The sequence below is a fragment of the Perissodus microlepis genome, chromosome 7 (genome assembly GCF_051167445.1).
Source record: "Perissodus microlepis isolate ML-2025 ecotype Zambia chromosome 7, ASM5116744v1, whole genome shotgun sequence".
NCBI lineage: Eukaryota > Metazoa > Chordata > Actinopteri > Cichliformes > Cichlidae > Perissodus > Perissodus microlepis.
In genome coordinates, this window is record NC_140467.1 from 51,371,064 (window position 1) to 51,394,548 (window position 23,485).

General features: G+C 41.6%; 1 protein-coding gene across 17 annotated transcripts in view; it reads left to right on the forward strand.

Annotated features, from left to right (window-relative positions):
* Positions 1–21,564, forward strand: part of mast4 (microtubule associated serine/threonine kinase family member 4) — a 101,601-nt gene extending 80,037 nt beyond the window's left edge. For 16 of the 17 annotated variants that reach the window (XM_084935772.1, XM_084935773.1, XM_084935774.1 and 13 more), the window contains 13 exons: positions 2,032–2,164; positions 2,246–2,411; positions 4,442–4,543; positions 5,167–5,289; positions 8,630–8,739; positions 9,368–9,489; positions 10,605–10,819; positions 11,217–11,417; positions 11,874–12,100; positions 12,600–12,722; positions 13,078–13,214; positions 14,521–14,705; positions 14,802–21,564. In XM_084935772.1, the coding sequence (XP_084791898.1) occupies positions 2,032–2,164; positions 2,246–2,411; positions 4,442–4,543; positions 5,167–5,289; positions 8,630–8,739; positions 9,368–9,489; positions 10,605–10,819; positions 11,217–11,417; positions 11,874–12,100; positions 12,600–12,722; positions 13,078–13,214; positions 14,521–14,705; positions 14,802–18,439 (5,482 nt within the window). In that variant the 3' untranslated portion in view covers positions 18,440–21,564. The remainder of the gene's footprint in view (positions 1–2,031; positions 2,165–2,245; positions 2,412–4,441; positions 4,544–5,166; positions 5,290–8,629; positions 8,740–9,367; positions 9,490–10,604; positions 10,820–11,216; positions 11,418–11,873; positions 12,101–12,599; positions 12,723–13,077; positions 13,215–14,520; positions 14,706–14,801) is intronic. The other variant, XM_084935777.1, reaches the window with a different exon arrangement.
* Positions 21,565–23,485: the final 1,921 nt, after the last annotated feature.

A 23,485-nucleotide genomic window follows, 5' to 3' on the forward strand; every position in this document is an offset into this window, starting at 1 on the left:
TACATAAATGCTGGCACTCAGAGAATTATATTTTATTTTCAGGCTTTTGTTTTTCTTGCTTTTCTGTCAGGCATCTTTGCCATTTAAAAACAAACCGAACAAAAAAACTGTACAGTACTTGATCAACACCAAACAGCAGACTTGACGGTGTTAGTCATGAGCTATTGAATATAGCTAACAATTAAACTGAAGTTGGTGATGCATCTGTACTGTATTTAAAAGACATTGTGACCTACTGTTTTGAGTAATGGCTGTTATGGCATAATTTGCATAGTGCATTTGCACACCTAGCTGTATTATTTGTCAGATACCTGCATTAAAATGCTCCAATAGGTATCAATATCACAAATATGTGCGAGACCTGACCAGGGAAGTTCACGATTCAGGTTAGCAGACAAGAGAAGACAGCTTGCTGCCAAAGTCACCTGTGTCAGCAACATAGGCAGTATAAAAAAAGGAGACATCGTTTCTAGTCTTACACCTGCATTATTTTTAGATCCACCAGGGGGCAACACCTGTGGGGTTATCCAATTTTGTACAAGTCAAGAGGCACGCAGCTTTGGGTTCTTTGGCTATGTATGTAACCACAGTAAACATGTTTCTGTTGGGTTTATTGGCTCATTTCCAGGTTTAAGATCACATTGAATAGGACACGAAGTCCATTTTGTAAGTTATGGGAATTCTAAGAGTCAGAAAGGAGGATTATGTAGGACTTACTCAGTGGCTAATGACTTTGAGACTCTGAGCGTGCAGTTACACAATCAGATCTGACCATCATTCCTTACATCCATTTAAAAAAAAAAAAACAACAACAAAAAAACCAAGATGGCAACGGAGAATTGCCAGTGCTCCTGATAATGCAGACTGTAAGTCTGATCAAAATTTGAACAGTTTTTTTTGTCAATGAGGAAATCTGCTATAGGAAGGAAAGCATTTTTATATTGAGGTGTAAACATGTTTATTTCTACTATAAAGTCAGGGGGTTTTTTTTAACATGGAGGTGTGGACATTGGCTCGCTGTGAGAGTCTTCTTCAACCCCAGGGGTACAGCTCGGTGCTGAAGAGAGCAGAAAGTCAGTAAATATTGGATTAATGAATCATTTGACCAAGACAGAACACCAAATGTGTTCTGATTTTGCTCTGGATTTGTTGGATGCTTAAAAGGGAAGCCATATTTGCTATATTTAAGTGCAATTAAATAACTGTACTTAAGGGCTGTGCGATATGACCAAAGGTTCCGTCCGTGTACCTGGAACTGCTGCGGGAAAAAGCCAGTTCTAACATTTGAGTCTAAGGTTTATTTTTTAGCACCTGGCAGCTCTTTTGCATCCGTAAACTCTCTCCATACTCTTTCATGTGATTCTTGTGTTGGTGGTAGAAGAGGTGTGTCGTGTTTGAGTCTGAGGTGGGGACCAGTTTCCTCCGTAATTTGCATAGTACAGTTTTCTGGTCCTTGTCAGACTTTTTATAACCAAACCATGTCCATGCTACAGAGGTAGCCCCTCGTTTAGGTATAAGGTCCTCAATTTGTTTTGACTGGTCCTGGTCCTGCCATATTTTCACTGGCTATGCTGGTATTCTCTGTGCCCAGATGGAAAAAAATATTGCCGTAAACGGTGTATTTTGCGACACCACGAAACAAACGATAATGTATAATTTGAAACGACAGATGTTTTCATATCATCATGCGATATATTTCGTCATATTGCACAGCCCTAACTGTACTTCATAATATGTCTAAAAATAATAGAAATGTCTTCTTTTTTTTAACCTCAGCCACCTTTGTGTTTGTTCAATAACATTAAAGATTGAACTGAGCATTTTTTATTTTTTTTATTTACACATATTGGCATGGAAACAGCAATTTCTTTTGTGAAAAGGAAGAAAAATGGCCGCCTCTGTCAGTGTCATGCTTTAAGTTTTGTTTTTTTCCCTTCATAAAAACAACATTGTAACAAAAATCACAGAACAACTGACTGCATTTATTATTTTACTATAATTTAACTTTGTCCAACTTGGTTTTTCTTTTAGTCTGCTGGTGACCTCAATGGGGCACATTAAGCTGACAGATTTTGGTCTTTCCAAAGTCGGGCTGATGAACATGACCACCAACCTGTACGAGGGACACATAGAGAAGGATGCCAGGGAGTTCTCTGATAAGCAGGTAAATGTTGTTGAGCTTTACAGATGTACACTTTCTCAAAGCTCACCATATTTAGAATCCTTTTTGTTTTCTGCTGTATAGGTATGCGGCACCCCAGAGTATATCGCTCCAGAGGTGATCCTGAGACAAGGCTATGGGAAGCCAGTGGACTGGTGGGCTATGGGCATCATCCTGTATGAGTTTCTTGTGGGCTGTGTGCCTTTTTTTGGAGACACACCGGAGGAGCTTTTTGGACAGGTCATCAGTGGTCAGTGTTAACAACACCTCCTTTTTCAATTTGATAATTAAAGCAAATCTTGGACTTACATTAAATAGTTACTGAGATATCTCAGCCGTGCTCAAAATATTTCAATTTACATACCTGAAAACAGCAACTGTCAAAATGAGATACCTGTGTAATTAATTGGAACCCTTTCTACATGTTTCCTTTCCTTATGAATAACTTCTTGACAGCCATCTATTAGATGAAGGTCAGGTCTTTGCTGGATGTCTTTCCTATTTTTTAAGGACTTGACTTTCAGACTAAAGATTCAAGGACAGACTGCACACCGTGCCTGAGATTTACCAGTTTTTGGCTCTCTGGAAATTATCTTGCTGGTGAAAAAATATTATCTGTTATCTGTTTAAGTGTTAAAAACACTCTCCTGAAAATCGTCAGGCACCTGAGCTGACAATGAGTGAAAAAGCAGCCAATATCCAAAGAAACACTTAACTACACTTAAAAACAGTTACAATAAAGTCTGTTTCTTTGGAAGCAAAATACAGAAAAATAAGGGGTGGCTTAAGTTTTTTATTACACAGTACTGTGTTCCAGCATCCTAAAAAATACAAAGTTTATTTCTTTTCTTATTTGTTTATGTAAGTTTATTAAATACCTAAAATGTTACAAGACATATTTTCTGCTAATGAAGGCGATTAAAGGTGAAATTTGACCACATCTGGCATTTAGATGCTATCCTGAACATCAGGGGAATGCCCAGGCTAGATCAAATATGAATTAAACATTCATATAGTGACCACATTGAATGAGTTGTGTATAATTTCCAATTTTTTGAAGACCGACATTTCCCTGAAGGCTAGCAGCAAACAGATGGCAGTAAGTGCCTTTAGCTCGCTTTAGTTCCCAAATGAAGTTTATTATTGTGATTTATACTTTGTCACTTTATTCCCTCATAGTGTCATTGTGACAGAGCAGAGAAAATCTTCTTGAAAAATACGAGCTTTCAGCTTGTCAGCAGCGTGTGGCATGTTGGATAACAGCTTCTGTCTGTGCCATGGAAATGAGTGGCGTGCAGTGACTGATTTGGTATACTCGTAAACAAACTGTACCAATGTCCTGTGTGTGACTGTTAATTAAAGAGCACCGAATACACTGAAACCATGCCACGATGGCCTGCGGCTGCACATACATATTCATAGCTTACACCCAAATTTCATTAGAATGGGGTACAGAGAGAACATAGCAGACAATCAGCATGAAGCACACAGCTCTGCTCTGTTCGCTGCTTGTTTTTTCAGTTATTATTATTTAACATTACACACAATAGAGCTTTGATTTGTAAGAGCTCATTTCAAAATACCTTTGAGAACAAAGTGGTTTAGTATTAGGTTAAAGTCATTTTTGGGATTTTTCAAACTATAAAATCCTATAGACACATATTTATTGAGATAAAAGCTGATTAATGAATCAGCTTCAATGAAGGGCGGCTGTCTTCAACATTCCCAGTTTTTCATGTGCATAGTGCTTGTCTGTTTGTTTTTTGTGTATTTTTCACAAGTTACCATTCAGTTACTTTGTTCAAATCGGTCCAAATAGGTTTGGATGGTTTTTCATTTATGACTAATAAATGTATCAAATCTATATGAGCCATAAAATTAGACTTACCTGTTATGTTACAACAAACTAATTAAGCAATAGTTCCTTTTTTGGTTTAAATGTATTTTTACTACTACTACAGCATTTTTTTTTTCCCACAGTTGGTTCACAGAAGAAAAAAGATATTTTCTGTGAATTTGTGAAAACAACGAACAACCAGAAATTCTTCTGTAATTTTACACATTTGTAGTTTTACTGGACCGACCCACTTAAGTTCAAAGTGGCCTGTATGAGGCCCAGGATGTAACATGAGTTTGACATCCCTGCTCTAGTGTATTGTCAGATAGCCGTTAGAGGCATTATCTGACTAGATGACATCCAGTTTTAGTGTCTGTCAGTGAAATAAAATCTATAAGGTGTTGGTACGTAAAGTCATTCTATAACACTGTTTCTGGTTCTAGATGAGATCAACTGGCCAGATGGGGATGAGGCTCCACCTCCTGACGCTCAGGAGCTCATCACCTTGCTGCTGAGACAGAATCCCCTGGAAAGGCTGGGCACAGGTACAAACACAAAGAGTGAAGACCTTCTCATATGTGGAGCAGTCAGGGACTGGGTGAGAACTAGGCATGCACAACAGGCTGCTATAAATCCTCATGTGCTACCTCAGCACGGCTCATTATTCCAAGTCACTGGGGAAGAAATTGAGGTCATCCACCAGCGGAGCAGTTTATCCTGTGGCCTACTCACCTCTTCCTCCTGATCAATTGCAATTATTTCCCACCAGTCCATGAATCTAGCTTCATGCACAATCAGGGACTTTGAGTGTGTAGATCTGCAGACTGTAAAAGTGACCATGACCCTGGACAAAGGCCTTTAATCAGTCCAATGCACACAACCAGCTTGGTCTGGAGACATCCGGATCTACTTAGGCATCTAGATCTCCCCTCACGGGGCTGCCATTCACAAAGTCTCCTGCTATTTCATTAAAGGTCACAGGCAGGAAATTCTTCTGCATAATTTATGGTCATGATAGCGTTTTGTCCTGTAGCCACTAGGGAAAAGAGAAACACACCGTAAGCATTTCTTCTGTTCCTGTGTTTGAACTATTCAGTGTCCAGTGATTTGTGCGTGTGCTTTCTCCACAAGCAATTTTCACATTGTTCCATATTTATCCGACCTGCAGGTGGAGCGGCCGAAGTGAAGCAGCATCAGTTTTTTCACAACCTAGACTGGAACGGCCTGTTGAGACAGAAGGCTGAGTTCATCCCTCAGCTGGAGTCCGAGGACGACACGAGTTACTTCGACAGTAAGTTATCAAACGGCCTCATAAAAACACTTATTCTTTGTGATTGATAACTGATAGCTGATTGTTCATTCATGTTTGGAGTGTAAACAGGATCTAGTAGCAGCTAATTTTAATTATTTTCATGCGATTTCAACAACATACAGTGGGGGAAATGATTATTTGATCGCATGCTGGATTTGTAAATTTGCTTACTTCCAATGAAATGAACAATCTCTATTTTTATGGTAATTTCATTTTAATGGGGAGAGAGAGAATATGAACCAAAAATCCACGAAAAACACATTACATAAACGTTATGAAGTGATGTCATGTCCACTGAGTGAAATAAGTATTTGATCCCTGAGCAAAATTCAACTCAGAACTTGGTGGAGAAACTCCTGTTTGCAAGCACAGCGGTAAGATGTTTCTTGTAGTTGGTCACCAGGTTTATGCACACTTTAGGATTTTGGCCCACTCCTCTTTACAGAAACTCCTTGGCTGCTGCTTAGCAACTCAAACAACTGAGGGCTGGAGACTGGCAAGGCCACTCCATCACCTTAACGTGCTACTTCTTCTTAGCAACTCCTTTTTTGCTTTGGTGCTTTGTTTTGGGTACGTGGCCTTGCCCACTGGCCCCTCAGGGCGGTGAAGTTGTCCAGTACCCTTAGCAGAAAAAAAAATCCCCAAAGCATAGTGTTCCACCTCCATGCTTCACTGTGGGGATGTTTTTTTTTTGGGTCATACTCTTTATTTCTCTGTATCTCTCCTCCAAACACAGCGGGAGACTACATAAATATTTCAAAGGAGCTTGCAAAGAAAAGCGTCTGGACTTCTTTAAGTTTACTTGAAGACGTTTCACCTCTCATCCGAGAAGCTTCTTCAGTTCTAAGGTCAAATGGTGGAGAGTCCCAGATATAAACCTAGTGGGAGTATCCCCCCACAGAGGGACAAAAGGACCCCCTGATGATCTTCTAATCGCCTGAGCCAAGGTGTGAAACTGGGTGTGGGTCCCAATCAGCCAGAGTTTCGGGTGTGTTCATTGTGAAACCTGGCCCCACCTTATCATGCGAATTCCTGAGGTCAGATGGCGCAGGATGTGAGTGGGCGTTAAGGCGTCTGGGAAGGGATCTCAAAACTGGATTATAGATGGCAGAGAGTTGGTGTCGTAAACCCCCGCCTCTGTTCAAAGGTGGTCGCTCACAGTGGACATAGATGGCTTCTTTCACTCCTCTTTCAAACCATCTGTCCTCTCTGTCCAAAATGTGAACATTGGCATCCTCGAAAGAGTGTCCTTTATCCTTAAGATGCAGACTCTCCGAAGTTTTTCTGATACACCGGCTACATAGGGGATGACAATGTCAAGTCAGCAAAGAGGCACAGAAAAGAAGACCAGACACCAGCGAGGGAGGATAAGAAGGACAGACGCAACAACATTGTCATCCCCTATGTAGCCGGTGTATCAGAAAAACTTAGGAGAGTTTTCTCCAAGCATGACATCCCGGTGCATTTCAGACCCAGCAACACGCTCAGACAAAAACTGGTTCACCCGAAAGACAAAACGCCAAAACACAGACTTAACAATGTGGTGTATGCTGTACAGTGCAGCGAGGAATGCCCAGACCTCTACATTGGAGAGACCAAACAGCCACTTCACAAGCGCATGGCACAACACAGAAGAGCCACCTCCACAGGACAAGACTCAGCAGTCCATCTGCATCTTAAGGATAAAGGACACTCTTTCGAGGATGCCAATGTTCACATTTTGGACAGAGAGGACAGATGGTTTGAAAGAGGAGTGAAAGAAGCCATCTATGTCCACTGTGAGCGACCACCTTTGAACAGAGGCGGGGGTTTACGACACCAACTCTCTGCCATCTATAATCCAGTTTTGAGATCCCTTCCCAGACGCCTTAACGCCCACTCACATCCTGGGCCATCTGACCTCAGGAATTCGCATGATAAGGTGGGGCCAGGTTTCACAATGAACACACCCGAAACTCTGGCTGATTGGGACCCACACCCAGTTTCACACCTTGGCTCAGGCGATTAGAAGATCATCAGGGGGTCCTTTTGTCCCTCTGTGGGGGGATACTCCCACTAGGTTTATATCTGGGACTCTCCACCATTTGACCTTAGAACTGAAGAAGCTTCTCGGATGAGAGGTGAAACGTCTTCAAGTAAACTTAAAGAAGTCCAGACGCTTTTCTTTGCAAGCTCCTTTGACTACGATGACCTGGATGACTGAGAACCTTCACAGACATACATAAATATTTGTTGTCAGGAAAAAAAAACCTCTCAGATGTGTTTTTTTGAAACTGTAGAGCATTATTCCTGGTGAGCACGCTACTGCTCGCACATCTCAGCTGTGCAGCAAGATTTCAACCACTGCTGTCAAAGAAACAACCAGAACTGTATTTGAGACTGCAGTGTGAGCTGTAAATATGTTAGCAATATTTTGTTGCTCACATATGAAATTTGCATGTATGCTGTCATAACTATGGAGCATCAGCAGCTTTAAAAATAAATAGTTATTTTAATCTATTTGACTAATATGTAATGGAAAGATAAAATACAATAAATATACAGTAGTACAATTTCAGCTGCAGAATCTTGTGTGCCTGAATACAACAGAGTGAAAATGTGCTGTAAACAAAGTTGTGTGTACATATTTGTGTTAATTCTTTCTTTGTATTTTGTGGAGCCATGCACCACATATGAGGTGTAACTGTCTAAGAATACAACACTGAAGTGCAAATACTCATAATAATGATAAACAGCCTGCTCAGAATTACGTGGCAGCATTGCGATCAAGTAGCCTGGTGTCCAAAATGTTTCAACAGCTGTCTGCTGCTGAGTTTTCCATTTCTTTGTGTTACTGAAGAAGTGAACAATCCAATTACAACCAGAAATGCCAGCATAGCAAATCTGACAAAATTCTGCTTCATCCTTGCATCCCATCTGAGATCATGACTTTCCTCCAGATGCTGTTAAAGTAAACTTTGCATTATTAAAATGCTGTTTTCACTAAAACTCTCTAAGGACACGCAGACAACACAGTTAGTTTTAATTCCAGTTTAGGGTTTTTTTTACACTTTTATTAATCAAAACTGTCCTATTACAGTACATCTTTCATTAAAATTGACACTGGCATTTTGAACAGCCTAATTTAATACATTGTTACATATGAAGTATGTTTGCAGCAGAGCAGCGACTCTGCCTCTAATTAAAAGGAGTGAAAACACTTGCATTTCTTAGTCATTATACTCTTTTTTTTTTTCTACTTGGGTCATCTTTTTGCACTGTAATTAGAATAACCTGTAATAATGCAATTTATAAAATATAATGCTCCCCTCTTTCACAGCTCGCTCTGAGAGATACCATCATCTGGAGACAGAGGAAGAGGACACAAATGATGAAGACTTCAATGTGGACCTGCGGCAGTTTTCCTCTTGTTCTCACAGATTCTCTAAGGTATGTCCTTAATCTCCCTCCTCACATTGTTCCAGTGTCATCATCATTACTGCCAAAGACGTTAGCAATATAAATGAGCTCGAGCCCTCATCTGTCCCGATCCCATTCTCATGGGAGGGAGAAAAACACGAGCGGCTGCCATTTCATATGGAAATGTGTGTCTTGAAAACACAGCCTCCCTCCTGCTCTTCCTTTATCTCCATAGTGTCAAACGTAGATTTCAGCTTTGCATACATTTTCCACTTGCAAATGAGATTTATTTTTCTTGGTAGTAATGTGTGACACAGTACACAATACAGACAAGCTGGGAGTCATTGCTGTGCTGCATTGCAGTGTGCTCTCCTCACATCAAAACAAAGCATTACAGTGTGTCTCAGAAAGCAGCAGGGTGTCTCAGAGGAAGCGTTCAGCTATACTGAACCTTCTCGATGCTTGTTGGACACAATGAAGTCTGCATAGCACAGACAAATATAAAATAAAGGTCTCGAGGTTACCCAGTATCTGTACCGAATGTGATAGATTTTCTTTCTAAACCTTTTTGGCTCTTTTATTTTTAAACCTCTGTTCACATTTTGCATTTGTAGCTTACATGTAACAAAGTGAGTCATTGTCGCTGTGCGGCTAACAGGTTTACAGCAGTCTGGATTTGTCCCGTGGGCATCTGGAGGAGAAGGGAGAGACTGAGGAGAAGAAGACCGAGAGCCCGCTGACTGTGGACTCTCTCAGCTGGACGCCAGACTTCGCTGAAGCGTATGAACACCTCCATCTCTAAATCAAAAACGATTACCAGAGTTCATTAATTGCTACACCTGACCATTATATAGACTGAGCACACATTAAGTGAGCAGTTCATTGGATGATGATTGTGCTGGCATACTAAACACATACTGGAAGGATTGTAACATAGTTGTCATGGTTTTTTGGTTTGAGGTGAGGTGGCTACAGTTTGTAGAACATGGAAAAACTGCCGTGGTTGAAGTATTTAAGTACCAAACTACAAGATGTGATAAAGACGGAGACTAAAAAAAACTTACCTTGTTTAACTCGTCTCCCATTCCAGATCATCTTCTCTTGCACGTCTGGACTCTTTATATGTAGAATTCCTTTAATGTAAGCTTGCACTGGTCCCTATGCAGAATCTTCAGCATGTCAAAAAAACAGTGTTTGAGTTTTAGGAAGCTAATAAAGTAGCAAGCAGGCAAGTCTATTGGCTCATCCAGATGGTGAGCGACGATGGTGTTTTTTGAGTGTGCACATGATGGGGTGCTGGCACACTCCACAGTCCAGGAGTGTCCATTTCTGCTTCATTTTTTTCGCAGAGTTGAAGTAAAACTTGACTGTCTCAGCCTTGGGGATAAATTCAGCACTTTCTGCATATTCAGGGTTGAAACATGTTAAAAATCTGTAGCCGAAGACGCAGCTATGATCAGCAGCTTTGGTCTTGCACACTAAATTTGGCTCCGTTTAAAGAAAAAGTTGATGTTTGCTTCATGTGCAAATTTGAGGGCAGTGGCAAACTTGCACAGTGCAAGTGATTAGGTTGCTGAATTTTCAGTGATCAGGTGAAGTGTTTGACACACATTTTAGGTGCATTCCAGGAGCTTCTTGATTGCATCTCATATTTATGTAAAAATCCATTCCAAGTTAAAGAGGATCAACCTTGTTAAGCTCAACTCAGTAATGGCAGTGGTGTAAAAATAACACTTTATAAATTGAATCATACTGTTCCTGCTGTCCCTCATTCTGAGAAGTCTAGGGTGTTCATCACCTTTACAAGCCTTTGCTCTCTCATGAAGACTCAAAATAATTTTTAGTCATTTGACAGTTACAAAACTCATCTAACGCAAATCTGTTGTTTTATCCAGACCCTCGCTGTCCCACTCGACAGACACAGACAGTATGAATCAGGGTCCTCGCCCCAGTTTGCTACCAAAGTTTGCCATCTCAGCTGAAAGCGAAGGGGATGAGACATCAGGCATCGGCGATCCCAGCAAAGCCTCGTTCTCCATCGGGGAGTTTCCACAGGACGAGCCTGAAGCTGCCACTCCGGGCAGCACGCACAGCGGGGCCACGCTCTCTGGTACGAGCCGCAGTCTTTAGAATTACACACCTTTCCGTACATGTGCTTGGTTTGTACTTTGTAACATCATTAAGGTGCAGTTCTCTGGAAACAACAAAAACATATGATTGAATGTTCTTGCTTGTTTTATTAGGAACATTGTGCTGTGTTAAATTGAGCTCAGTGCCACTGATTGTTTTTCAACCACGTCAGTTGCCCCCTGCTGGCCATTAGAAAGAATTCAGGCTCTAAGTGCAGACGTTTGACCAAAAAAAAGTAATTGATGTGCAGTTGGCCTAAATGTATAAATTGCACATTTATTCATTATTTATTATTAATTCATGTACTCAACCATTAAGAATGACTGTTATTTCTATGGGAAGAATAACTGTTTGCTTCATCCCATCCATAAAAAAAGGGAGTTTCTCAGAACATTTGGACCAGCTGACACCCAGGGGAGAGGGTGTGGAGAGCCCTGACAGCACCAGTCACACCTCTGCTGACCACGGATCTCCGTCGACCTCTCTGCGACCTGAGAGTGCTGTAGAGAAGAGCGGAGCCGTGCCAAAAGTCCCAAAGTCTGTGTCAACTGGTGCCCTTTCCCTTATGATCCCTGGAGGTAAGTAAAAAAAAACAAAAACACACACATATTACCATGCTGATGTTGCCTCAAAATTTTGTAAGCTACATTGTTGATGCATGTGGGAGCAATAACATGTTAAGAATAACAGTAAAAGCAATCGACTTTAAAAATAATCTGAAAAAGATGAAAGTTCACTGTGAAGCTGTCATAATTGGCCCGGCATGCCTCAAGTTCCATGTTAAAAAGAGGCTGTGAGCAAAAACCTGAGCACAAGCTGCTAACAAGGAAAATAATCAGGCATGGTCAGAGCGAGAGGTCTTCACTGCAGGGAGAGAAAATCGTATTAGTTTCACCCACAGCTGCAGCAGAATTAATCCTGGCTCAAAAGCTTTTACGGCAATACCTCGGTGCTGACTTCAGGGCACGTTATACTCTGATTGATTTTGGAAAAAATTTAACAACTCAGACGTTGGTCAACTCTTATTTTTCCAGATGTCTTTGGAGCATCTCCGCTGGCCAGTCCCCTTTCTCCTTACTCCCTCTCCTCAGACCCTTCCTCAAGAGACTCCTCTCCAAGCCGAGACTCCTCCCTCTGTCCCTCTAACCCACGGCAGCCCGTCGTGATCCACAGTTCTGGGAAGAAGTTTGGTTTCACGCTGAGGGCAATCCGGGTGTACGCTTGTGACAGTGACATCTACACAGTCTATCACATGGTCTGGGTAAGGCCTTTAAGCATTTTTTCTTTAAACAAACCCTGTTGAATGACCACAGGACTATGATAGCCGATGTATGATTTTGTTTTAATTGTTTTTTTGAAATAAATTATTTATTATGAAAACTGCATCATCCTAACATAATATTAGTCTATTAATGGGATTTTTCCCCCCAGCAGTTAAAACTGAAGGCATTACATAGACTTGCTTTTGTTCCAAATTTTAATTTTAATAAACAGCGGTGAAAATAATTTACAGATGCAACCAGAAGTCAGGGAACTGTGAAGTTTGTGTGCTTATGTTTTAACTTGATGCAATTGGAAGTCTCTTGATAACTACAGGTGTCGCCCTCTGCTGCCCACTGAAAACGATGCGTGCAACAGCATTTTTCTCTTTAGTCTGAACAAAATGTTCTAAAACACAGCTTTAAAAGCAGTTTTAAATGATTCAAATGCTTTGAACACAAAAGGATGATCATGAATCAATACCTTTTTATGTTGATCAGAACGTAGAAGATGGTGGGCCTGCACATAAAGCAGGACTCAAAGCTGGAGACCTCATTACTCATGTGAACGGAGAACCGGTTCACGGTCTTGTCCATACTGAAGTGGTGGAGCTCCTGCTCAAGGTAACGCACAATGTGTGTTCATCTCTAAACAGCTACTGTTAAAATATTTAATAGTTCTGATATTCATTGCTTTTGATGTAATTTCAATTAGAATAAACTGAATAATCTATTTAGGTCGAGGAGTAAGTGCTACTGAAATTGATGTTGTTTCCATTTTTTAAAAGTGAGTGCAGAAAATTCAGCTCTAATGATTTACTGGAGCGCGACTACAGTCGTTTTAATTGGAAGATATTTAAATCATAAAAGGGTTTAGGTAAATTCCACTAATATAGATATAAATGTTTTTTCTGATTTTTAAAAAAAATAAATAAATCTATCCTCTTCCCAACATCAAGTGTTTTTTTTTCTTTTTCAGAGTGGCAGCAAAGTGGCCATTTCTACAACCCCCTTTGAAAATACTTCAATAAAAACTGGTCCTGCCAGAAGGAACAGCTACAGGAGCAAGATGGTCCGATGTGGCAAAAAGCCCAAGAAGGAGAAGACCCCAGAAAGGTACAAATAAGTCCTTAAATTACCTTTGGATCATTTGTTTCTTAACCCCCTGTATTTAAGGGAGACTGAGACAACCAGCTGCTGTGCACTATGTCACTATGTCTCTCGCCACGCACAGTTTTAGTCTCTGTTATTGTCTTATTGATACTGATTAATGATATTGATAATTATTAATGATTATGACTGCTTAGATTTGTCAGACCACAGGAAAGTGTTCAATGACCAAGCTCTGAAGAGACAGAAGTGTCCATGTTTTTTTTTTTCTTTTCCTCCAAGAGTTTAAACTTGCGGTTCAAATCAGTGTATATACTGAAGAAAAAAAATAGTTTCAGAATTTGACAGCTTTACAGTTTAAGATAAGATAAGATAAGAAGAACTTACTAACTCTTACTAACTCTAACAAAGTATGACTATATCAGGTAAAATAAATAACATAACTATCAGCGCAGGTGATTATAAAAAGTGACATAATATTGTGCAATGAATAAAATGAGGCTAGCAGCATATGATGGGGGGGATGAAACAAACATTCAATAACATACTTTTAAGTAATATTGCACGACCTGAATGAGAACAAAATAACATTAATGTAAATCGTAAGAAAATCACCTACAGAGCGAGGAAGAGTTGTACATTCTCATAGCCATAGGTAGGAAGGATTTCCTGTGGCGGGCGGTTCTGCATTGGGGGGGGGGTCTTTCTGCTGCGTGTGCTCCGATGGAACATTATGGCCCATCATTAAATGATATTTTGTTTTGGTTAGGGAGGTTTCAATAAATCTGAGTTGCTGAGTTTTATTTAAACTACTGCATTTCCTCCTCTAAGACAATTTGGTACATTTTTAAAAAGCTAACCATCCACACACAATGTGGAATTTCATAAGTAAGTTACAAGCACTAGCTCAGTTATAGTTCAGCTTCACTAGGTTCTGCATATCCTGATAAGTTATTGAAGACCACAAGGTCGTATTCCTGCCCTGATACTTGTTTCTGTAAGCGTGGGAACTGCAGTTTTGTTTCTGCAGCCTAATCGTTCTTCAGAAAAGAGGTGAGTGATCCAATTTCCTGTGTGCAGTCATTACTCTATTCCCTGTAGGCCTCTAGAGGGCAGACAGATGGCACTGAGGGAGTCATTGAAAATCTGACGATCCTACAGATTCAGTGGGTTGTTTTCCATCTTTAACAGTTAAGAGTACCTGGCACTGTGCAGAGCAGTTACACGTGTAAATAGTAAGAAAGCAGCAGCCTGTGGTGTCCATTGTAAACTGTGAATTTAACACTTCGTCATCTCACTTTTCTTTTCACAGGCGCCGCTCCCTTTTCAGACGCTTTGCCATGCAGCCTTCTCCTCTTCTGCATACGAGCCGCAGCTTTTCCTCCCTGAACCACTCGCTGTCATCTGGTGAGAGTCTCCCCGGCTCCCCTACCCACAGTCTCTCCCCTCGTTCCCCTACTGCCGCCTTCCGCCCTGCACCAGATTTCACCCAGTCAGGTGGAGATTTTAACTCATATTTGATAACAGCTTGAATGTTACTTAATATGTTTATCCTCTAATATCCTTTGGGTGTTTTGTGCTTATATATTTCAGGTGGCAACTCATCCCAGAGCAGCTCTCCCAGCTCCAGTGCTCCCAACTCCCCTGCTGGCTCAGGCCATATTCGGCCCAGCACCCTGCATGGCCTCGGCCCAAAACTGCCAGGTCAGAGGCTTCGTCAGGGTCGACGCAAGTCTGCCGGTAGCATTCCCCTCTCTCCACTGGCTCGCACGCCTTCACCTACCCCCCAGCCAACATCTCCCCAGCGCTCACCCCCTCCCCTTCTCAGTGGACACTCTGTCGCCATTTCCAAAACAACCCAGGCTTTTCCAGCCAAGATTCATTCCCCACCCACAATTGTGAGACACATTGTCCGCCCCAAGAGTGCTGAACCGCCTCGCTCACCTCTCCTAAAGCGTGTTCAGTCTGAAGAAAAGCTGTCTCCTTCTTACACAGGGGAAAAGAAGCACCTGTGCCCAAGAAAACGCAGCTTAGAAGTGACCCAAGAAGAGGTGCAGGACGAGGACGTGAGGACAGGAGAGCGCGATTTCACCAGCCTGCAGAGTGTGGATGAAGCAGCCTGTGAGCCACTGACAATCACTCGCTTACGGCCTGTCGAGCAGGGCTGCCTAAAAAGGCCAATCAGCCGTAAGATGGGCCGGCAGGAGTCTATAGAAGAGCTCGACAAGGAAAAACTGAAGTCCAAGATGGTTGTGAAACGACAGGAGTGGTCAGAGAGGAGGGAGTCTCTACAGAAGCAAGATGCTCTGCATGAGTCCGATTCATCGGCACCGTGTGCTTATGATGGGGACGAAGGCTTTCTGGTCCGAAGCCAAAACAAAGTGCAGAGCAGCCCGGAGTCTGGAACGCTGGAGGCTAAAGCTGCTAGTTCAACTCTTAAAGACGTTCTGTATAAAAAGCTGAGCACACGTGTCAGTGAAGGCATCACTGAGCCTTCTGGTGGCAGCAGTGAAAGTGATGGAGCGCTGCGATCGGCTCTGTGTTCTGGTCACCCAGAATGGCAGCACTCTCGACAGGGTAAAGACGGCATGAAGCCAGACAGACTGGACTTCAAAGCTCCCAGTATCGAGTTCACCAGGAAGAGGTTGTCATTCGAAGAACGAGAAGACTGCATGTGTCGGTTGACTTCGACCCTCCATGAGAACCTCCACTTTGGTTCTACGAGATCGAAGAGCCTTCAGCTGGACACGGCCATGCCTCACGACCACATGAAGGCCGGACTGGGAAGCGTCCACTCGAGCCCTGAAGGTCTGGCCCCTAAGCTTTTCTCTGGCAGAGGAGAGAGCGCTGTGGAGAAACTCCATCTTATCTCTTCTGCAGAGTCTCCGCTTAGAAAAACATCATCTGAATATAAACTTGAAGGACGCCACGTCTCTTCTCTAAAGCCTCTTGAGGGCACCCTGGACATTGGTCTGCTCTCTGGACCCAGAGTTTCTAAAACAGAAACTTGTTTGTCCAAGATGGCAGAGAACACAAGTGACACAGTTTCTGTAAACCCACCAATACGACTTCAGAGCCCTACTGAAAGGCAAATTACCATCCCCCAAACAAAAACCACAGACAAGATGAAGAGCCCCCTAACTTGTTCTCTAAGCCCCGAAGCCGTTTCTTCTCTAAACAGCATTGTTGTCTCCAAGGAGCAATCAAATAATCCAGCAACAGAAATGAAAGTCAATGCAAGTGGTGAGAAAACACAGGATAGACAAGGCGAGTCATTGAAGGCCTCAAACAGCAAAGCAGATCCCTCAACTTTTAGTGTTAAACAAGAAGGAAGGACCGGTATGAAAGCCAGCCATGAGCACAGAGGCCCTCGACACAGCTCCCACTTCTCCTCCTGTGGAAAAACACCCTCCATACGGGAAGTGAGCAACGAAGATCAGGAGGATGAGGTGGAGCAGCAGGAAGAGATACCAGACACTACATCACAAAATACTGACAGCTCCAAGACAGCAGTCTCTTTGGTAGACTTAAAAACTTCCCCTCCATTTACAACACTGGAGGCTCGAGCTGTTAGTAAACCTCTGACTGGGCCACTGAAGCAGAGTGCAGACTCAGTTTTGGATACAGGTCAACTTCAGAGGTGTGAGAAGAGAAAAACTGCAGCACAGAGCTCAGACACAACCTCACGACCCGCTTCTGAGGCGAATGTGCAGACCAACTCTGCATCGGTACATGTTCCAGCGAATGTGCCAAACATTTGTTCCTCAAATACAGAACCAGGAGTTTCTGTCTCGGCATCAGCGTTTGGAGCATTACCTGACAGTAAATCAGAGCACAGTGAAACATCTGTCAGCTCATCTGTGAAGCTGGTTGGAGATGCAGGCAGCTCGGGCTCCAAGACGGAAAACAGTGCAAGTTCCACAGCTGCAAAAGTGGAGCAGAAAAAAGAAGTTTGTACGATAAACAAGGCCACTTCACTGAATATTATTACAGATGCCACACTGAACAAAAAGCATAACAGTGTGTCTGCTGCTGCAGTACAGGACAGTGGCATATCGCTGCAGAAGAAAGACGTTAACATATCACCAAAGATGAAGAATACAGCGGCTGTGAAAGATTCAGAGCAGCCATCACAGATGTGTCCGACTGAAAAAGCACAACACAGATCGTCCAATGCACAACTTTGCACGTCTGTTGTCAGTGTTAAAGAAAACACTGCGGTCCCTTCAGCAAAGCTCAAAAGTTCAGGTTTGACAGCTACAAGTGAAACTGTTTCGAGTCCCAAAAGCAAGTCGAGGCCTGACCCACAGCCCACGCTGCCCATGTCTGTGAAGAGAGAGAAGGAAGCAAAAACACAAGAGAGCACAGCTCCTCCCGTCCCAGCTGTCAAAAGAAGTCCAAGTTCAAAAGAGAAGGATTTGCCTAAGGAGTCTGCCCCCTCGACTTCACACGTTCAAGCAACCCACGACGCTAAACGGAAAGAAGCCTCGCCGGTATCCGCCGGCGATGGCGCAAAGAGGGAAGACTCTGTGCAAGCGAAGCCCTTGCCCACTCATGCTGACACGAGGCAGCGAGAAATACAGCCCAAATGTTCTGCTGCTGTCAAAGACGTCCCGAACTCGAAGCTGAAATCTCTCCCTCCTAAAACATCATCAGCTCTGAAGCCTGCTGCAGCTCCAGCAATTAAACAAACTCTTGATTCCAAACCTAAAGACACTTCACCTAAAAACCACCCCACAGTTATTAAAGACCCCCGTGACCCCAAAACAAAAGAATGTGCCCTGCCTCTCACTACATCTCAGCAGCTCAGGAAGGAGCCTCTGCCGCCATCAGACGTGTCCTCTCAGCCCGACCCACCAGCTGTGCTGCCTAAACTTCCAGCAAAAACAGAACCACCGAGCAGCGCAGACACCTCAGGCAAAGGCTTCAGTTGTGAGCCTGCAGTCAAGATATCCAAGGATGCTCCCAAGTCTGAAGTGGTCAAACCGGACAGTCACAAGCCCCCGGACACCAGAACCACCACCCCAGACAAACCGGCGTCATCTCTCCGGAAGGAGCAGGGTGAAAGAAAGAAAAAGGAAACCGCTCAAGAAGTCACGCCTGCACAGAAAAACACTAAGAGAGACACTTCCAGGGCTTCTCCATCTGCAGCTAAAGACAGTTTAGACAGAGACACGAGCAGGTGCAAGCAGCTGAAGGAGTCACCACGTAGCTCCAGTAACAAAAAGTAAAGAGGAAAGTGATGATTTCAAAAAACAAAAGAAAAACGTGACTGCTTCAAATAATCCAGATAAAGTAAAAAGTTGGGATTGATTTGTGCAATCATCATCATGCCTTCTTTTTTTGTTTATTTGAGGACCAGGCAAGCTGTTACAAGCTGATAGAGAGGGAAAGTCTGCGTGTGTGTGTGTGTGTGTGTGTGTGTGTGTGTGTGCGTATGTGTGTGTGTGTTTAATAAGATTATTCATAACAACATGTTGATGTTTCTAGGTTTGAATGTAGGCGATCATTTGCCGATCCTTTCTGAAGTTTTACTTTCATGTCAATCGAATGTTTGGAGGATTTCTTTCTGTTCGTTGCAGAACACTTCGTGCAATCAGTGTGTTTAAGGAGCAACGGGGAGGACACCTGTAAAGGCCGTGATGTACTAGAGAGTCTGTGCCATAAGCAGTTTTGAATTGCACTCTTACTTCTAGACTCGGAGGATCTGAAGTCTTTTAATGCAGTAGACCACACAATGTTGTCGAGCAGTTGTGTTGTTAACGTTCAGTATGATCAGATTGTTTTAATGTTGGGTTTCGTGCAGTGGTACACAAAAGAAACGCACTATATCTCGTGCTTTTCACCTAAAACCTGAAACAAAGTAACTATAGGATCACGATAGGATTCTAAAAATCATAAATTAGTGAAGGGGCCTTAGATATATGGGAAATCAGACTTGCTTTTTTTTTTTTTTTTTTTTTTTAAGCAAGATGTGGTGTTTATTCACATTCCTCTGGCATCTTGTACATATATTTTTGATTTTTATGCAATATAGTGTAAATAAGATACCATTGTAAAACAGGGATACATGGGCTTACATGATTGTCGTTTGTATTATATGTATAGATTTTGCAGTGTCATGTTTGTATGCTAAGTATTAAGAGTATCATGTTCTGCTTGTGTGGTCTAAAGTAAGCTACAGCAGTGTGTCTCATCAAACGTTTCCTCTTCTGTGTGACTTTCAACATGTTTTTACATGTTCCAAAATGAACTTGAAGAGAGGAGAGGGCATGAGGGGCTATTTCTAAAAACAGAAAAAAAATGTAGCATTATATAACAAAACTGTGAGGGCTGTCAGCGTTTCTCCAAGAATGTCTTTGTTGATGATGTGTTCACGGGCTGATTAAGCTCTGAAGATTGTAAAATACGGGACATTGTGTTTGAGGAAGATGAACCAGCAGTTCTGCATAGTAATAACAGCAGTAGATTTCTAGAAGCTGTGGGCCTCATCTCTGGGTTACGTCCACGCTATCGTTAAGGTCACTTGTGCGAGTAAAATGCGATCTGAAGCGGTTCATGTTAAAGTGCTTCGCTGTCAGGGTTTTGGTGTTTAGGGCTGGTGTTTTGGATACTTCATAAAGAAGCTCCACCCGGGCGAAGATTTTATGATGGCTTTGCATAACATAGTTCATGTCTGCTTGAAAGTTTGAGGTCACTTTGAGCTGGATTTTTTTTCTTTTCTTTTTTTAAACAAACGTTGATGGCATATCTGCTCGTTACTGTCTGACCTTGTATAATTTTGTCTTGTTCAAACACTATCTGATCGTGTTGGCAAACCTGAAAAATTGTTTCACCAATCTAAGAAGCAATACTTTAGAATGATGTTTGGAGTATAAATGCTGTGGGTTTGATTTGAGACTAAAGATTAAAAGAACTTTCCTGTGAAACATGTCACATTACTGTCGTTCTAAGAAAGGGGGGAAAAGTGCTGCACAGTTTGCTGTTACAGGTATCATTTAATGAAGCTGTCATCTGTTTCTCGAGTCCTTTCATTCAGCTGTAAACGCACTTCTTCTTCTTTTTCAATTGCCATTAGAGCCACTTTGCGCTGTTCTGTGATGAGTCGTACACACAGTTTGTATGAAATCTTGTGTTGCCTCATGAAATGGATCAACATCGATTTCAGAGGAAAATTTGTTAATCAAACCTCCCCACGCCAACGCTCCAGACAATCAGCTCACTGAAAGTATTGCTCCTTTAACCAGCTGTTTAGATTCGGTTGCTCTTTCAAAGTGATAATGATCTGCTCTAATTACGCAATGTGCCATAGCTTCCTAAAATGTGTTTCTGTATGCATATGCAAATATTTCCTTAGATGATTCAGTTGATCACAATGTCATGTTTAACTGCTCCCATCAACTCTAAGTGACCACAAACTTTTCAGCTATGAATGTGAATTTCATGTTAGCGTGCTAATACCGTGGTACTACACATATAGGCTGTTGTATATCCGCATACACTTGCTACCATTTACACACTTTTCTATATGGTAGATGCCTTTAAATTGCAAACCCTAAATGAAAACCACAAAGTAGCCTAGGACACTAGTATTAGCATCATTAGCTCTGTTGTGCTGGCTGTATAAAACGAGATCCACCGTGTTGACCGGAGGTCACGGTATAAATCTAAATGTTGCACACAGTATGTGTCTAAGAGTGAAAGTGAAAACCAAGATTGACAGCAGAGATTTTAATGTTAAAAGAATCTAATGTTCAGCTGCATTGGATATTGTAAAAGTATTGCTAATGTATCGTGAGATAGTAATAAATGCACCTTAATCTTTACCAATGTTAAGTTCAAAGGGTGAGTACAGCAGAGCGGTTTATGAATCCCTCACTTTAGTTTTTTTTTTTTTCATTCCCCCAACACTCACGTTTTCCTTTCCTGTGACGACACACGTTTAAATCTTTAAAGCACATTCAGTGTTTGTTTACAAAGCGTCATGGATGTATATTTTGTATATTGTTGATTTGCCAAATCTGCGTCCTGTGTTACAGATAATGTTTCTAGTCGTGCGAGGTTTGCCTCCTTGCCACCATGATTTGTTTGTGCAGTAATCGATGTCTCTTCACGTCACGTTCTACTGTCTGCTCGTCTTTTCAGATTTCCTTTTCTTTCCTCCTCTGTGCAAAACTAGTATTAGATGAACTTGCTTATGTTGGTTTGTCTTTTAGAATATGTGCAATAAAAGTGTTTTGAGTTTTGTATTTTGCCCAAGGAAAGCTCTATGGATGTCATACATGTTGTATATTAAAACAGATATTTATACTTCTAATGTTGCGTAATACTGAAAATAAAATGGAATTATGAGTTACTGTTTTGCAGTTTTGTTTTTTGTTAGCCTGAATTGAAAATGTAGTTAAAGATATATCAGAAAATGTACAAGAATTTACCATAAATATGCTTAAAGCCACAACACAATGCTACTGTGTTTATGGATGAGATGTGCAGCCCTTTAATAGTTTGTAGTTGTGCAACCTAAATTCATGACAAAAAATAATACAGCAATATATTTTTTTCTGAATGCCATTTTATATTCTGAAAGTTAGTTGTGGTTATTTGCTGGTTTAACTGAAATCAAATGTACATACAGGAAGTTTACACTTGATCACGATAAGTAATGCAATGCCAAAAGGGGGCAGCATCTTTCTGTGTGTGTGCCAGGGCTCTTCAAATAGGTCCTCTGTTACGCAACATGCAGAGTCAGAGGATTAATGAAGTGTGGCGCACTGAGAAATCTAAACAAATATAAATATGCAAAGAACACTGATCTGCATTCATCGTGTATTTCAAAGTAAAACTCTGCATGTTATGATTTACATATTATGAGCTTCTGGAATAATCAAATGAGCGAGCCTCAGAGAAATAAGTCCCCATTGGTCTTTTCATTCATGATTAATGGTGCAGATGGATCAGCAACCACAGCCTGATTAATAAGAAAAAACATTAATTAGAGGAAGGAAATGGTGGGAAAAAATGGTGTTTGGGAATAGTGCTGGGAAAATGTGCTGCTGCAGCTACAGGTCAAAAGCCTTGATTTGCTTCAACTTTAAAGATTTCTGAAAACGTCTTCATGGCTGCAGTATCAGAAATAATTAGTTGACCTTGAACCTCTAAATCCTGCTTAGCCTCAGCATTCTTAGCATCTCACCGCTTTACAGGGACACATTTTATTATTTTCACTAGCTTGTTTAACAAAGGAGAAAAAATTCAGATGTTTTTGTGTAGCCTCTGAAAGAAGTCGATATAAAAGAAAACCAAATTCTCATTGGAGATCATCACTTTCTCTAGTGGCTATTGGGATTTCACCTTTAGCATTCATCCATCCGCTATTGCTTCTTTTGAAAATATAATCTAATAGATTGCCAGGTTATTTAAATATATTATTGCTGTAGTCTGCAACAGAGAGATTGTAGAGTGGAGGCTGGCTGGATCATAATCCATTTTGGAAAGATTTATCAATACTAATGATGTAACCAGCCATGTGCATTGTTATCAACAGGCTGTGGGGTTAAAGGGGGAGAGAGCTCAGAGACATGCGTACATTGTAGAGAGTACTCAACAATATGCATTTAACCTCCCCCAAGCTCCACTTTCTATTCATTTAAATGGATATGATCAACAGCATTGATCAGAACATTGTATTCTACAGACAGTCATATTTCTCAGAGGATAAATCTTAAAAAAACAAACAAACAACAACCTCCAGCCGTTTTGTGGCGCTTACCTGTGTTTCCAACTCAGCCGAGAGTGAAAACCTCTCCAGCGGATCCTGAGTCAGCTGCGAGTCCTCGTCCTGGTAGGCCGTGTCTGAGCTAGAAAAAAATCAGTGAAGGTGACAGCAGTGGTCTGTGGCCACCACCTGCAAAACCATCCCTGCTTTTACAGTCATGTACATTTTAATTACCAGTGTTGAGTTAAAGGAGGGGGCATATAAGCTCACAGGCACATGTAGATTGTAGACACTGAAATCATATCGAAAAGCTTTCGCATGTTCACCATACGCTAATGATCATGTAGGTTTGTATGTTCCCTTTCTCCTCCGGGACAAGTGGATGAATCTTGATAAAACTTTGCAAAACACCGCTTAGGGCACTGACTGTGTGGTGTATACAAATATTTTATACAAATCCAACAGTATATATATTTGCACATGTGGCAGTTCAGTTGGACACAATACGTTTAGTTTGTTGATGTTTAGTGTGCGCATTTTTACTTTTGTTTATATTGTAGAC